This window comes from Alosa pseudoharengus, unplaced genomic scaffold (assembly GCF_046254945.1).
Source record: "Alosa pseudoharengus isolate Yale_2024_CS ecotype anadromous, Long Island Sound unplaced genomic scaffold, YU_APseudo_1.1 YU_APseudo_1.1_scf_24, whole genome shotgun sequence".
In the NCBI taxonomy this organism is placed as follows: domain Eukaryota; kingdom Metazoa; phylum Chordata; class Actinopteri; order Clupeiformes; family Clupeidae; genus Alosa; species Alosa pseudoharengus.
In genome coordinates, this window is record NW_027468689.1 from 30,001,293 (window position 1) to 30,016,292 (window position 15,000).

The following is a 15,000-nucleotide window of genomic DNA, read 5'->3' on the forward strand; positions in this document are numbered from 1 at the left end:
TGCGTGTGTGTGTGTGTGTGTGTGTGTGTGTGTGTGTGTGTGTGCGTGTGTGTGTGCGTGTGAGCGTTGTGAGTGCACATCAAATGATGTTTCTTTGCAGGAAGGAAAAGAGAAAACAAATGATAACCAGAAAAATAAAAGGATTGTGTGTGAGTTCAGGCAAAGACAAAGGATTCAGAAGAACACACACAAACACACACACACACACACACACACACATAATATCCTGACAAAAAGAAGCCAAAGGCCTGTTTGTTTGTGTGTTTGGTTTGCTAAGCGAAGATTATGGTGAGGCGTGTTTCCACGGCGTTGCCATCAAACAAAAGTAAATCTCTTTGAAATCATGTTCAGGTGAGACAACACTCCATTAGAGATTACTATTGAAGTGTCATCTTCCTCTCCCCCGCAACAAAAGAAAACGCAGAGAGGGATAAAATAAGATTCTTCATGTTTTTGTTACGCCTTAAGCACACGCATCTTAGTAGCGCACAATCAGGTTGTTTCCTTTAATCTTCTCAAAGCTCAATGCAGGTGTTACTCAAACACAGGTCATAAATGAGGAAGGGAAACCGGATAACTAATGGGGAGATTAGTCAGTGACCGCTAGCCGGATGGAAAAACTCCACCCGAGCGGATGAGCACTGACCAGCCACCACATTAGTCTCCTGCCTCGCCTGGCCTCGCCTCCCTGTTTGACCTGGTCAATACTGTGTACCATATCGTGGAGAGCAGAGTTGCTGTTTGAGTCTATACACATACATTTATATAGTTCTCCTCACACACACACTCACGATCATGACCTGACGCATTCAGACACACACACTGGGTTCTCCTCACACGTACACTGTGCACACACACACACACAGTATTGACTCTTGGCCGTCGAGCAAACAGACTGGTTGGGCAACATCAATGCTGTGTGAAGTAATTGAGACTCATCGGAGAGGATACACTCTTGGCTTATTGGCTTTCCCAGTGTGAGAGGAAGATCCATTGTGTGTGTTTGTGTGTGTGTTTGTGTGTCTGCGCTTGCATGAGAGTTTGTGTTCATGGCATGTACGTTCAGCAGATATGAACATGTGTGAGTTTCTTACACGTGTAAAGCCTGTTCTGCAGGCATAAGGTCGCCAGCGTCTCTTTAAAGGTGGAACCAAACACAGAGGGTTTTAGTGAGACAGATGTTTCCTGTAAGGTAGTATTAGTTGGCGCGCGTGCCGGCGCTTTAGGATCCTGTAGGCACATGTTCTCTGTGCAGAGGACCGGAAATGGGACTCCAGCTCCCCAGCTGCACTGCAAGTATGGCCATACATTATTCATTAGCTCTCTCACATGATACACAGACACACACACACACACATACATTATCTTTCTCTCTCACAAATGCATTTTCATAGTCTGACTTTGACCCCTTCCCCTTTCTGCCCATACAGGAGCTACCTCTGTCCCTCTTCTATACATGTGATATACATATAGCTACACCCAAATCTCCATCTCTTTCGCTCTCTCTCTCTCTCTCTCTTACACACACACACACACACACACAGTGAAGCTGCTTATACCCCACTTCCTCCCAGTGTGAGCTCATCATGGTTACTGTGGCCGCCAGCTCTCCAAGAAGAGCATTGTTTCTCTCTCACTATCTCTCTCTCTCTCTCTCTCTCTCTCTCTCTCTCTCTCTCTCTCTCTCTCTCTGTCTGTCCCCGCAGTGGGTCGTGTGGAGTTCAGAGCGTTTGAATTCTGAATGTTTGGAGTGTTTAATTAGCATGTTTTCCCCGAGTCATTAAACTGTACAAATCTGAGGATTACAGGAGGCTCACACACCTGTCCCTTTCTCTCCCCCCATCCTCTTCTCTCTCTCTCTCTCTCTCTCTCTCTCTCACACACACTCTCCCTCTCTCTAGCTCTCTCTCCCCTGCTATCTCTCTTTCTCATTTATTAATCATCACTTGTTCACCAGGAGATCATGTTGCTCACTAGGTCCCATTTTGGTGTCACGCACACAGCACCTAACCTGTCTCTCTCTCTCTTTCTCTCCCTCTCTCTCTTTTTTTCTCTTTCTCTGTCTCTCCTTCACAGACAGACAATTTCCCCGCTGAGCCCAATTACATGGGGAGCAGGCAGCAGTTTGTTCAAAGGTAAGGGCTATTAAATGGCCTGCCCATGCGTGGCCTGTCACACACACACACACACACACACACACACACACACACACACACACACACACACAGACCAGACCCCTATATTAGAACCCATTTCACCTGGATGAGCCAGCACACAGACAGACACTGTATCCCTACACACACCTACATAGGCTACACTTTTAGACTCACAGACTCATTCTTCTTCCTCTTTGTGAGGTGATTCATTTTCTCCCTCTTGTGTTTGGCAGCAGCTCAACATTTAAGGACCCCGAGCGGGCCAGCCTCCGTGACAGTGGCCACGGCGACAGCGACCAGGCCGACAGTGACCAGGACACCAATAAAGGCTCCTGCTGCGACATGTCGGCCAAGGAGGCGCTCAAACTGAAAGCTGCTGGACCCAAAACACAGCTACTGGAGCAAGGTACACACAAATGCACACACACATGCGCGTGCACACACACACACACACACACACACACACACACACAGATACAGATACATGCAAACATACGTATGTGTGCTGAAACAGGTGGGTGCGGTTAAAATCCTTAAATTCGCGGATGTGTTTTTTTTTTTTTTTTTTTTTGGCAAAAAACGTCACCAGTCTTTCAGAAGACGTGAAATATCCACTGGAATTTTGTTTCTTTCTATTACACCTGCCAGGGAATCCGTGTTATGTGGCTAAGCTGTTCTAATGGCTATAGCCTACATTTAAAACAATGTATTAGCTAGAAATGATGCCACATGTCTACATTCAATGCTGTTTAAGCCACTTCGAAAGTTTGTTTAGATCCAGTGATTCTGCCGTCATGGAAACGGAACGTCACACTTCGGTACTCTATTCCATCTGTACAACATGTGCATATACAACAGCACACACAAACACACACACACAAATGTCCACAAGCAAAGCTGCAGGAGGGGGTTGATGATTAGTGTATCTCCACTCAGCACAGCACATAGCACTGCTGTAATGATGTGCTTGTTGTTCCACACAGCGTCGTTTAGAGCTGCAGATCACACATCCCTTTTTCTTTCCTTCATTTCATGACCTTCACATTCTTCCTGTTCCTCTGTAAAAAGCGTGTTTCTCTTTCATCTCTCTCTCTCTATCTCTCTCACTATCTGTCTGTATCCATCGCTTTCTTCCTGCCTAATTGCCCATTCCTCTTCTCCCTCACCTCTCACTCTCTATCCTCCCCTCAGCTTTATTCTTCTTTCTATAATCCATCTCTTCATTCACTCGCTCCCCATTTATTTATTCATTTGTTTGGTGGGGGGGGGGGGGGGGGCTGTTGTGTTGTGGTGGCGTGGGCTGGCCATGGGCTTATGGGAGCGGACAGGCCCATTATGCTTTCATAAGGCAGGGCCTCTTTAGCTCCTGTGTGTGGCCCCACCGGAGAGTAGTCATCGCCGGCACCCGCTAAAACTTTCATCAGCGAACACGGAAAATGACTTAGCCAGCCCGCCCTGTGCTCCCGTCCCGGTCCTCTTCTGCACTCCTCCGGCGCGCTCTCTCTCTTTCTGTCTCTCTCTCTCTCTGTCTCTCTCTGTCTGTCCCTCCCTCTCTCTCTCTCTCTCTCCCTCGCTCCTCCACCATTAAAAATGGATAATTATCCTAAGCGCTGTTGGCGGGACAAATTACACGCGACATGTGTAGAACAATAACTCAGCGGAGCCGAGCATGTCCCCTCCCGCCTGCTTTAGCGGGGACCGCTGGGACTGTGTGTGTGTGTGTGCGTGTGTGTGTGTGTGTGTGTGTGTGTGTGTTTCGTGCTGGTGAGTGCTCGGGAACGATGTTGGAGTTTTGTATCAGGGTTGTCCCACAGACACAGAACTCGTGTTTAAAACTATTACACAGAAGCTGAAACCCTCAATAGAGGATTCTCCAGAAAATTAAAGAGAAAGAGAGAGAAAGAGAGAGAGAGAGAGAGAAACAGGGAGGGAGGGGGAGAGAAAGAGAGAGAGAAAAAATGGTGGGACCCTTGGAACAAATGGACTAAAGAGAGTCATAAATCAAATATAATAGTACAATTAATCAATAGAGCGGGGATGTTCTTGTTTCTATGGAAGACCAGAATGAGAGAGTGAGAGAAGGAGAGAGAGGGAGGGAGGGAGGGAAAGAGTTCCATAGCCTTTTTTTGCCTGCCTTGATTATGCCATGTGTGCGCAGGTTTTTTTTATTTCATTTTGTGACTGTGTGTGTGTGTGTATGTTGTTTTTTGCCTGTTTCACCGGGATTTTCACGGAGATGGAACAAACACGCTGGCAAGAGAAATTGGCCAATTACGGCGGGCCATATGTTTGAGATTTGGAGAATGTAGCCACTTAATGGGGCATGCGAGCGGGCCGAGAGAAGCGGCAAATTAGCCGCTTTATCGCTGTGACGCCAGCAGGCAAGTGTGCATGTGTCTGTGTGTGTGAGTGTGAGTGTGAGTGAGTGAGTGAGTGCAACAGCGACTGCATGTCAGTTAGACAGTATGTCACCCTGCAACCCCACTACACACACCACCTCCATTCCCAAATGCGTACACACCCTGGTGAATTTCTGGTGCCGCTGCTGTGTGTTTGCATGTGTGTGTGTGCGTGCGTGTGTGTGTGTGTGTGTGTATGTGTGTGCGTGTGTATGTGTGTGTGGTCAGGTCAGCCACCTCTGTTTCCAGTGACAGCACTCCCAGCACCCCCTGGAGTAATATATCACCCCTGACTCTGCCATGGCGCCGCTTTAAAGCATTTATGAAGGTGTTACATAGCTGTTATGTAGTTACCTTTTGTGTGTGTGTGTGTGTGTGTCTATCTGTGTGTGTGTCTATCTGTGTGTGCATTTCCAAACGTGACACCTAACCTTAGACAGAGTTGTGTGCGTGTGTGAAGTGTCAGTTTATCTTCTCAGTGAATAGACTGGAACATTGGATGCAGTGTGTAACCCCACCTCCACACAACGCCTCTCTTCTCTCCTCCACCCATCTTCCTCCCTCTCTCTTTCTCTCTCTGCCATCCATCTCCCCCCCTTGCAATCCTTTTCTCCAACTCCTTCCACTCTCTCTCTTTCTCTCTCTCTCTCTCTCTCTCTCTCTGTCTCTCCACCACTTTCTCTCCCTCTCTCCCTCTGTCTCTCTCCATCCTCCTCTCTCTCTCCGTGAGCATTGATTTTCAGTGAGAGGTGCTACAGTGCTGTTAAACTGTCTGCAGCTGGGCCTGTTTTGCCAATAACACACATGAGCAGCCTGCCTGCCTGCCTGCCTGCCTGCCTGCCTGGGCCAGTCCACTCTGCGCTGCTGGGGCTGGAGGTAGCTGGAGAGCTGGCTGTGGGCCAGTGGCCGGCCCCAGTGGAGAAGGCAGGAGCCGGGGAAGGGATGCTCTGCGCTGGCTGGGGAGGAGCTCCTGGGTCAGGCCCTGTGGAGACAAGGCTCCACTCCAGTGCCATGACAAACACACTCCCTCTGCTCTCTTCTCCTTGCATTTGTCTGGTGATGTGACATATCTTAGCATCCCTCAATATGTTAGCATACTCCGGTTAAGTACCAGCCCTTTGTATTATGTATGTGTGTGTGTGTGTGTGCGTGTGTGTGTGTATGTGTGTGTGTGTTTGTGTGTGTGTGTGTGTGTGTGTTAGAATCTGCCTGCTCCTGTAACGTCTCCCCTGCATAATTTAGATGATGAAGCTTCACACTGTCCAACAAGAGAAGGAAAGGTTTTAGACTGTCACACGCCCATAGAATGCACACTTACTAACACACACACACACACACACACACACACACACTCACACACACACCTCCTCCTCCTAAAAGCTGAGAACTGGAATAGCAGCTCATTTTAACAGTGTAAATGTCTCCTGCATATTCATGCTGCTGGTGTGTTTGTGTTGAGCATATTAAGGCAGGCCGGGTGCTTCTTTCTTCTCTTCTACCTTTGATTGTATTTCTCCATCTGTCCTGCTGCTGTCACTGTCTTCTGTTCTACTATTTCCTGCTTTTCTTGTCATTTTCTTTCCTTTATTCCATTTTGCATTTTCTTTTCCTTGTTCTGTTCTTTCCTTCCTTCTATATTTTCTTCTTCTTTTTCTTCCCTCATCCTCTGTTCCTTCCTCATCTCTCCCCTACATTGCTTTTGCAGTATGTCCAGTTTTCTGTGCTGCGGGCTGTATGTGTGTACAGTATGTCTGTGTTTGTAGAAAAAGTGTGTGTGTGTGTGTGTGTGTGTTCACTTTTAATGCTGAGGCAGGCCTTAAGGCTCTAGTGCACATATAAATAAACAGTGTGAGTTGAGAGGAGGTCAAAAGATCTCTACTGCATACACACAAACACACTCACACACACACACCACACACGCAAACACACACTTGTACAGTTGTACACACACCATCCACCCCAATTAGGGTCTATTTTTTGCTCAGTCCCTGCACAGCCAGGTCAGTTCACACACACCCCGCCCACACACACACACACACACACATACACACACACACACACACACACACACACACACACACACACACACACACACACACACACACACACACACACACCCCTCCCCTAGTCCCAAAAATGGCAGTAGTGAAGAACTACAAGTGTTCAGAACAAGTGGTTCAGCTCCCTTGTGGAGCACAGATGCTCCTGCCGGCACCACTATCAGGGACGGCTTATGCCTCTGGATTCAGCTGTATGCCTTATATGTTTCTCTCTTTCTTTCTCTCTCTCTCTCTCTCTCTCTCTCTCTCACAAACACACACACATTCGTTCTCTCTCACTCTTTCTCTGTCATTTTTTAATCCTTTCTCCTTGCTGAATTGCTAGTGTAATTGGATTAGAGTTTAAATTGCCATTTGAACAAACACACTGTGCCCTGGCCCCACTTATTGTGTTCTCCATCTGTGAGCCTTTCTCATCTCTTCTCCTCTCCTCACCCCCCCATCACATCTCATCTCTCTCTCTCTCTCTCTCTCTCTCTCTCTCTCTCTCTCTCTCTTTCTCTCTCTTTCTTGTGTGTTGCTTTGTGCAGGGCCACGGTCTTTATGATATAATGACTGGACTCATGTAGTTGAGTAGTGGGGTGGTCATTAAGTGGATGAATGCAACAAACATGTGTTTCCACTGGGCTCCTCTGGAAGGGTGACGTGTGAAGGGCTGCTTGCAATGAGACCTTCACTGCGTGACATACACACACACACACACACACATATGAATACACAAATTCCACCTATGAGAGACGGAGGATTTTGCGTGTGTGTGTTTTGTGCGTGTGTTTGTGTTGGTGGTGGTGGTGGGGGGGTGTAATGGGGGCTGATCGGCCTTGATTGGCATAGAATAATGGAATAGTCTCCCCCTTCTTCCTGGTCTGCTATCCTACTGTCTGCATGGCTAGGATAGCATATTGGAATTGAATGATGAACTGGCAAGAGAAACAGAAAGAGAGAGAGAGAGAGAGAGAGAGAGAGAGAGAGAGATGAAAAGGTTGGTCTTTATATGACCATACTAAAGGCTTTTAAGAACTGGAATAGCAACATAAACATAATGTAATGGGAATGAAGGAGAGGGGGAAATTGAGTGCAAGACAAACAGAGACAGAGAGAGAGAGAGAGACAGAGAGAAAGAGAGAGAAAGACATCATGATATTGAGTCCCCACCCCCTGTTATTTTGCTGCATGGTAATCGGAATCTCTCTCCGACCCGCATCAGGGTATATGGAACAGGGAGCAGATAGATGTCATGGTCTATAAGACACACACACACCATGCACACACACACACACACACATGCACACACACGCACACACACATAAAATATCACTCACACGCAGAAACACACAGTCCCACATACGCACACACCAATCATTGTGTTGAGACTACCTGGGAGCAATGCTTGATTGATTCGCCGTGGCTGTGGCAATGGATTGGATTGAATATGCTGCTGCTGGGTTGAGCGCTCCATAGACCAGCAGTCACTGTTATTTGCCTTGGCTGCCTGTGTGTGTGTGTGTGTGTGTGCGTGTGTGTGTGTGTGTGTGTGTGCGTGTGTGTGTGTGTGTGCGTGCGTGTGTGTGTGTGTGTCTGTCCAACAGCAGGCCGCTCCATCACAGAAACTTTAATCAATACGTGGGGTGCCCACTGCTTTATGGCTTTCGATTGGACACACAGCTCATAAGGAGGTGTCTGTGGAGGGTTACAGCGTGTACATTTCTTCTTTTATCATCTCAGATTCACACAGTAAACGTTGCTCTGTGCTATATCATGACTGGGAACTGACAGGGCCAATGGACAGTCAAGGCAATGTGTAATAAATGCAGAATGCAGTTAATAATTGAATAATAGTCTTTTATACACAGGTAGGGAATGGTGAGAGAATGCATCTGTGTGTGTATGTGTGTGTGTGTGTGTGCGTGTGCGTGTGCGTGTGCGCGTGCGCGTGTGTGTGTGTGTGTTAGTGTGCTGCAGATACAGTCTCTCTCCAGAATCACATCACAGCTGTGTGTTTTACTCATTAGCATGGGATCAATGGCGGAGTGTCATCTTGAAGAAAAGTGTTTTGCACGCTCAGAAGCTCACATCATTTGTTGTTTTTGTTTATCTGTTTGGGTGTTGTCCCAGGCCCCCTGTGACAGGTGAGGTGATGCAAGTAGACTCCACCTGTTGTGATCAATTAGCCACAGACTGTTTGTTTTCACTTATTATGGTCACAGAAGAAACCGTCTTCCTAACTGAGAAATCCATGAAGCCAACATTTGTCGTTTGGGATATAAAACGCCAGGGCAGAAGAAAATGGTGGCTTTATCGCTGTGTCTCACTAAATATAGCATGGTGTCCCTAGGCCTCTAGCTTCCAACTAAGTGTGAAGACTAATGTGCTTGAACTTACTCTCACCTGTCGAAAGACCAAGGTATCTTTGTCTCCGACAGCGTCTGAACACATTAGCTGCTATTTTTTTTTTACTTTCCTCAGACAGCCTGAGTCTTCTCTTCCGAGCCACAACTCAGGCAGATACACTCTCCTTCCCATGCAGTTCAGCTCCCTACCCCCCCCACCCCCCCCCCCCACCCACCCACCCAGCCATCTTTGCTCGCTCAGATTAAGCTCTAGGCCTTATGCAAATGTGTCAGAAAGGTGTAGCATGTAAGTGGCTGTCTGAGCGAACGTTTAATGGAAATCGGTGTGGCGTGGAACTCTTCTGATAGGATGTGTACAAGGCACATATGCACACACACACACACACACACACACACACACACACACACACACACACACACACACACACACATATACTCTATCTCCCACACACACACACACACACTGTGAGAGAGAGAGAGAGAGAGAGAGAGAGAGAGAGCTACAAAATGTTTTGGGAATTTAGAAGATAAATTTCCTCCCTAAGAGTGACAGTCACTCATGGCAAATACAGAATTTCCTAATGTCAGGTCACACTAAAATGCCATCTTTATCTCAGATTTGCATGCATATCCTAATAATGTCAAACAACCTCCATTCATGTAAAATGCATGTACAATATTACAGAGCTGTATCACAATGGCGAGTTGAGCAGTTGAGAGTTTGGTCTGACGTTTGGTCGCCGAGAGCCTACTTCATTTGTTTGTGGCAGTTCGCCTTGCTTTCCCTTCTTTGTCAGTGCAGGTATTGGGTGGCAGACAGCATGCTTGTCAGCGTGCTATGATAATGATTGTTGCTTTCTCCGCCCCTCATGAGGTGGGGTTGTCATGAGGGCCCGCGGACATTGGCATTAGTGCCTGCCGTTGCGGAGACTGTCAGAGGCAAATGCATTGCAATAACACGCCATTGATTTGCAGTCAGCTGAAATTACTTCAAAAAGCGCTACTCGAGTGCGACAGATGGACCACCACGTTTCGATTGGGAGGGAGGTGGGCCGTTCTGCCTCATTCTTCCAGCATGTCAGAAAATAGCACTGGTTTTATTAAAGGAAAGGGGAAAAAATGCTCGCTAACTAGCATGCAATTGAAGTGTGAGAGTCTCATTTTGGAAACATAATTATGGTACGGATGTGCAACATACACACTTGCACAGTGCACACGCAGACACAAGCACACAGACACACATCACATCCCTTGTCTTGAGCTGCCAGTGTTGATGTATTGTGGAGAAGGGCAGTATTGGAGAACGTCAGGTTTCAGAGTCCCTTTGGGAAAGGGAGCGCTTCGCTCATAATGGTTACAGATCACTGGCAATGCAATTATCCCAGATCTCAGAATTGCACTGGCACTTTAAACAATGGTAGCAGAGCTCTGGAGACTTCTATTAGTGGAGAAAATCAAGTAGGAGGATGGGAGAATGGACATGGTTGAGCCTCGGCTCCCCAGACTATATTTCACACACACACACACACACACACACACACACACACACACACACACACACACACACACAGCCTATGGGTTCACTTCACAGCACCAGGGTAATGTCCATCTTTAGCAGCTCAAGTGTATGGATTTGGAGTGTTTGTCCATATTCCACATGCCCTTCAATTCTGAAGAAAGACAGGCGTTTTTAGAGGTGTTGTCTCGTAGCACCCTTTTTTGCCTTTTAAATTGTTTTAATACCAGGTAAGCTTGTTTCGTCTCCAGCTTGTGTTAATGGGCGGACATCTGTTGCCAGCGTCATTGCGGAGAACAATTTAATTACAGCATTCACACGCGGCACCGTCCCAAACAGGTAGCATATGGGTGATTGTTGTTCCTTTCTTCATTGTCACATCTGTCCATTAAATATGATTAATCGAAGCGGTTGCGGCTTCATCGGAACGAGGACTTTGTTTATACACACATCTGCTTTCCCTGCAGTATGATTTGGGATTTGTTTCGGGAATGTGTGTGTATATGTGTGTGTGCATGTGTGTGTGTTATTTAGCAAGTTTTGTCTGGAAGGAGAAACTTTCTCTCTGGGTATCTGTGTGTATATTGTTTTGTGTGTGTGTGTGTGTGTGTGTGTGTGTGTGTGTGTGTGTGTGTGTGTGTGTGTGTGTGTTTGTGTGTGTATGTGTGTGTGTGTGTGTGTGTGTGTGTGTGTGTGTGTGTGTGACTCGTTCAGAGGATGTGATGTGATTTATGGCTAACAGACTCTTCCTGTCCAAGTTTCAGTCACCCTATTGATGTTTTTCATTAAGCCTGCGCTCTTCATCTCAGCCTTCAGCTTTGACGTCTTTTTTGCCTTCTCTCTCTCTCTCTCTCTCTCTCTCTCTCTCTCTCTCTCTCTCTCTCTCTTTCCCTCCTGTTTCCATGCATCTGTTCAGGCTGCCAGTGAGTTGGAGACACAGTGTGCTCCCGTGCTGCATCAGGCTGATTGTAATGCTTTTTGTTTGTTATTTTTGTCCCGCCGAGAAACAAATGATTGGACTTCACACCCAAGTCTTTGCATATTTTCATCGCCTCTGCTAGACCAGTAATGACGTCTTTAGAATGCCTTTAGTGCAAATCACAAGGATAATCGTCTGCTGGAGTGTAAAAACTGTTTTTTTTTTATTATTGTCATTTTTGTTTACTTATTTATTTATTTGTCTGTTGTTTTGTGGATGCCTGATCGTGCACAGGCTGCAACTACTCAGAGGACACAGCTCACCTTAGATCCTATTGAGAGGAAAGTAATGGCCTTCCAAAACAAGAGCAATGCATTAAGACAACTCAAAAAGTTGGCTTTTAGTTTTGGTGGTACTAAAAAGCCAGACTGCAAAATTCATTAAAACACACACAAACACACACACGCACACACACACACACACACACGCACACACGCACGCACACACACACACACACACACACACATTGATGCATGGAAGTGTCAGCTGCAACATTTGGACTGGGAAATTAGAAGACAGAGCAATCTGGAATGGCGTTGGAGTTATCACTCAAAGTTTTTTTCTGTCGTTCTTATTTTTTTTCTTTCCCTCTCATCTCCTGCTTATTCATGCTCTCTCTCTCTCTCTCTCTCCCTCTCCCTCTCATCTCTCCTTCAGCCTCCACCTAATTTGCCTGTGTGGAAAGAGACAGAGTCTCAGTGGCAGCCCCAACAAAGCCGTCTTAGCGCTAAGCCACTCCCGACCCTGCCAGTCTTTTAAGGGTAATATTGCAGACTTAGGATTTTGCCTCCCTCATTACTGCAGATTTTCGAGGGATTAGTCGTTACTCATTTTCAATGCGACAAAGTTTTTATTAAAATTCCATTATCTCAAGTGATTCTCATTGGGTGGTGGTGGGGGGGGGTGAATAACTCCTGGGTGTCCTTGTGTCTCGGAGGGTTTCGGTCATGTCCGTCACCCCGTAGATCCACCCTCTCTGTGTGTCCTCTGGCCTGCTGGGCCGTGGAAACTCACGGTCATATTTGCACATGCGACATCCCTGGGATGAGCACTCCATGGCACTAAACTCGAGTCGGTGCTGATATTTGGGCGCGGTGACGTGAGGATAAATCTCTGGGCCTATTTGGGGAGTGCAGCCGTAAATCTCTGACATTTCCCTCCGTGCCCTTGTCACCATGGTGACTAATTATGGAGTGTTTGCGTAAGTAATGACTTATTCATCCTGCGGAACTGTTATGACTCTCTCCTCCCATTCTGATTATGCAAAGCGTGGATGTGTGTGGGAAGGGTGGGGGGCGGATGGTGTTACAAGGAGTTTGAGTGCAGTAGTGGGGCCTATTTGATTTGTGACCAGGCATTCCTCTGGTCACCCCTCTTTAATATTCTTAATTCTCTTTTTTTTGTTCAGTAATGAGATCTCGTTATTGGCGAGAGATCTCTAAACGCATGGCCAACTGGCCTTTCATCTTCTACCTCCTCTACCTCATCTGTCCTGGTCCCAGCTCTGCTGCATAATGATGAAATTAGGAGGTACTAGTCCCAGTGCACAGCCCCCTCCACCAGACCTCCAGCTCATTTCCAGCTACCTGAGATGGTGGCAATGCCCCCCATAATTGGCCAGAGCCTCTGTACTCCTTAGCGATCACACCCCTAACCCCCTTAACCATACACACACACCAGTCGGCCCCAGGTTGCTTGCTGTAAGGTGATTAGTCGGTGACCTTATCATTTTATAAGCGGCTTCCGTATTTTTTTTTTTAACTTAAAGGTTGGGAAAATTGTTAAGTGCTTAAAAAGGCCATCCAGTGGCCTGGGAAGGCCATCCCTCTTGTAGCGGTTTGATTAGTATGGGTGTTCTAAGTGAAATATAATCAATGGCATTCGTAGTGAGGGCTGCTTTAATTGGACCTATGTGGCAGGCCCAGCATTAGCATTTGCAGCCAGTATGAAAAATTCCCATCTGACGGCAAGTATCGGACGTCTCTGCAGTGTATTAACGCCTAATGATGCCCTTTGCGATGATGATGGACACACACACACACACACACACACACACACACACACACACACACACACACACACACACACACATACACACACACACACACACACACACACACACACACACACACACACACACACACAGCCACATCTGGGAGGATGTTTCAGCAGTCTGCCGTGTTCATAGGTTGCACCTTTGCCCTGTCAGTGCGAGGGCTGACCCTCAGTAGAGCCGAGCCAGTGGACATGGTGAAGGCACCTGTAGGGCAGCCTGAAAAGAAAGCCAATAGAAAAACAAGGAGCAGGTGGGAGAAAACAAGTGTTGTGGAATACCTGGCAGCAACTACTGAATGTGCTAGTACACACAGAGACATGGACAAATGCACGCACACACACACACACATACGCACACACATTGGTCCATTGTTTAGGGTGTAAACACTGCCTTGTGTTTACACTGTACTCCACTGCAATCAGCTGGAGTGTTTGTGTATGTGTTTGTCCATCACTCTGTCTGTCTCTGTATCTGCCTATCTGTGTGTGTGTGTGTGTGTGTGTGTGTGTGTGTGTGTGTGTGTGTGTGTGTCTTCATTTAAGTGCAAAGGCAAGTGTCACCTGGTTCTGTTTTAACAAGACGATTCCCTTCCCACCAGCTGCTGCAGAAGCCAGTAGATCCGATACAGCCCCAGCCTGCTGGAGCAGATTGATACTATTTACACGTTTCCTCCTCTTTTGTTGTGTGACGTAAAGTTCACGTCTGTTTCCACTGATGGCTGACTCCATAGGGGAGCTAAGTGCACATATGTTGGATTAATTAAGGCTGTGTGTGTATCCCCCGAGCAATGTGCCGCACAATTCAGTTTTAACCTTTTACTTGAAGGCATTGTTGGCTGTATAATTAGCCTCCACTTAATTAATAACCCATTAAGACCACAGATAATATAATGCACGACAGCATTTTACTCACAGACAAAAGGGGAAAAAAACGGTGGTGCGTTGGTGGTGTGCGTTGGTTGGCGTCTCTCTCTCTCTCTGTGTGTGTGTGTGTGTGTGTGTGTGTCTGTCTGTTTGTGTCTAAGGACATTCTAGTAGAGCGGTGGTTCTTTCTTCTATTTATAGTGCAAACAACCTGAAGTGAGTGACTTTTTTGTTTCAAGTGTAATTACATGTGAACACACACACACACACACACACACACACACACACACACACACACACACACACAAACAAAAGCACAGGGTACCAAAGTTCATTCAAACATTTAAAGCACATTCTCACAGTCTCTTTTCTTTTACATTGAGAGACAGTAAGCAAATCTGTGTTAAGCAGTAAACAAGTCCTTTCTGCTGTCTCGCTTATTTCGTATGTCTTTGTCCATCTGTCCCTCCTCCACTGGCCCTCTGTCTCTCTCTCCGCACCTCTCCCGTTGTCCGTGTCCTTGGTCAGAGGTCTTAGTCAGACCCTACCTTCACAGCTGTATTATCCTCTCTCACTGGCCTCCTCTCCCGTCCGTTCACCGGGAGAGCCAATCAAAATGA

General features: G+C 46.8%; 1 protein-coding gene across 5 annotated transcripts in view; it reads left to right on the forward strand.

The window, feature by feature from the left end:
• Positions 1-15,000, forward strand: part of pcdh17 (protocadherin 17) — a 67,219-nt gene that overhangs the window by 27,539 nt on the left and 24,680 nt on the right. For 3 of the 5 annotated variants that reach the window (XM_076303717.1, XM_076303720.1, XM_076303718.1), the window contains exons 3-4: positions 2,077-2,135; positions 2,390-2,562. In XM_076303717.1, the coding sequence (XP_076159832.1) occupies positions 2,077-2,135; positions 2,390-2,562 (232 nt within the window). The remainder of the gene's footprint in view (positions 1-2,076; positions 2,136-2,389; positions 2,563-15,000) is intronic. The other 2 variants (XM_076303719.1, XM_076303721.1) reach the window with 1 other exon arrangement.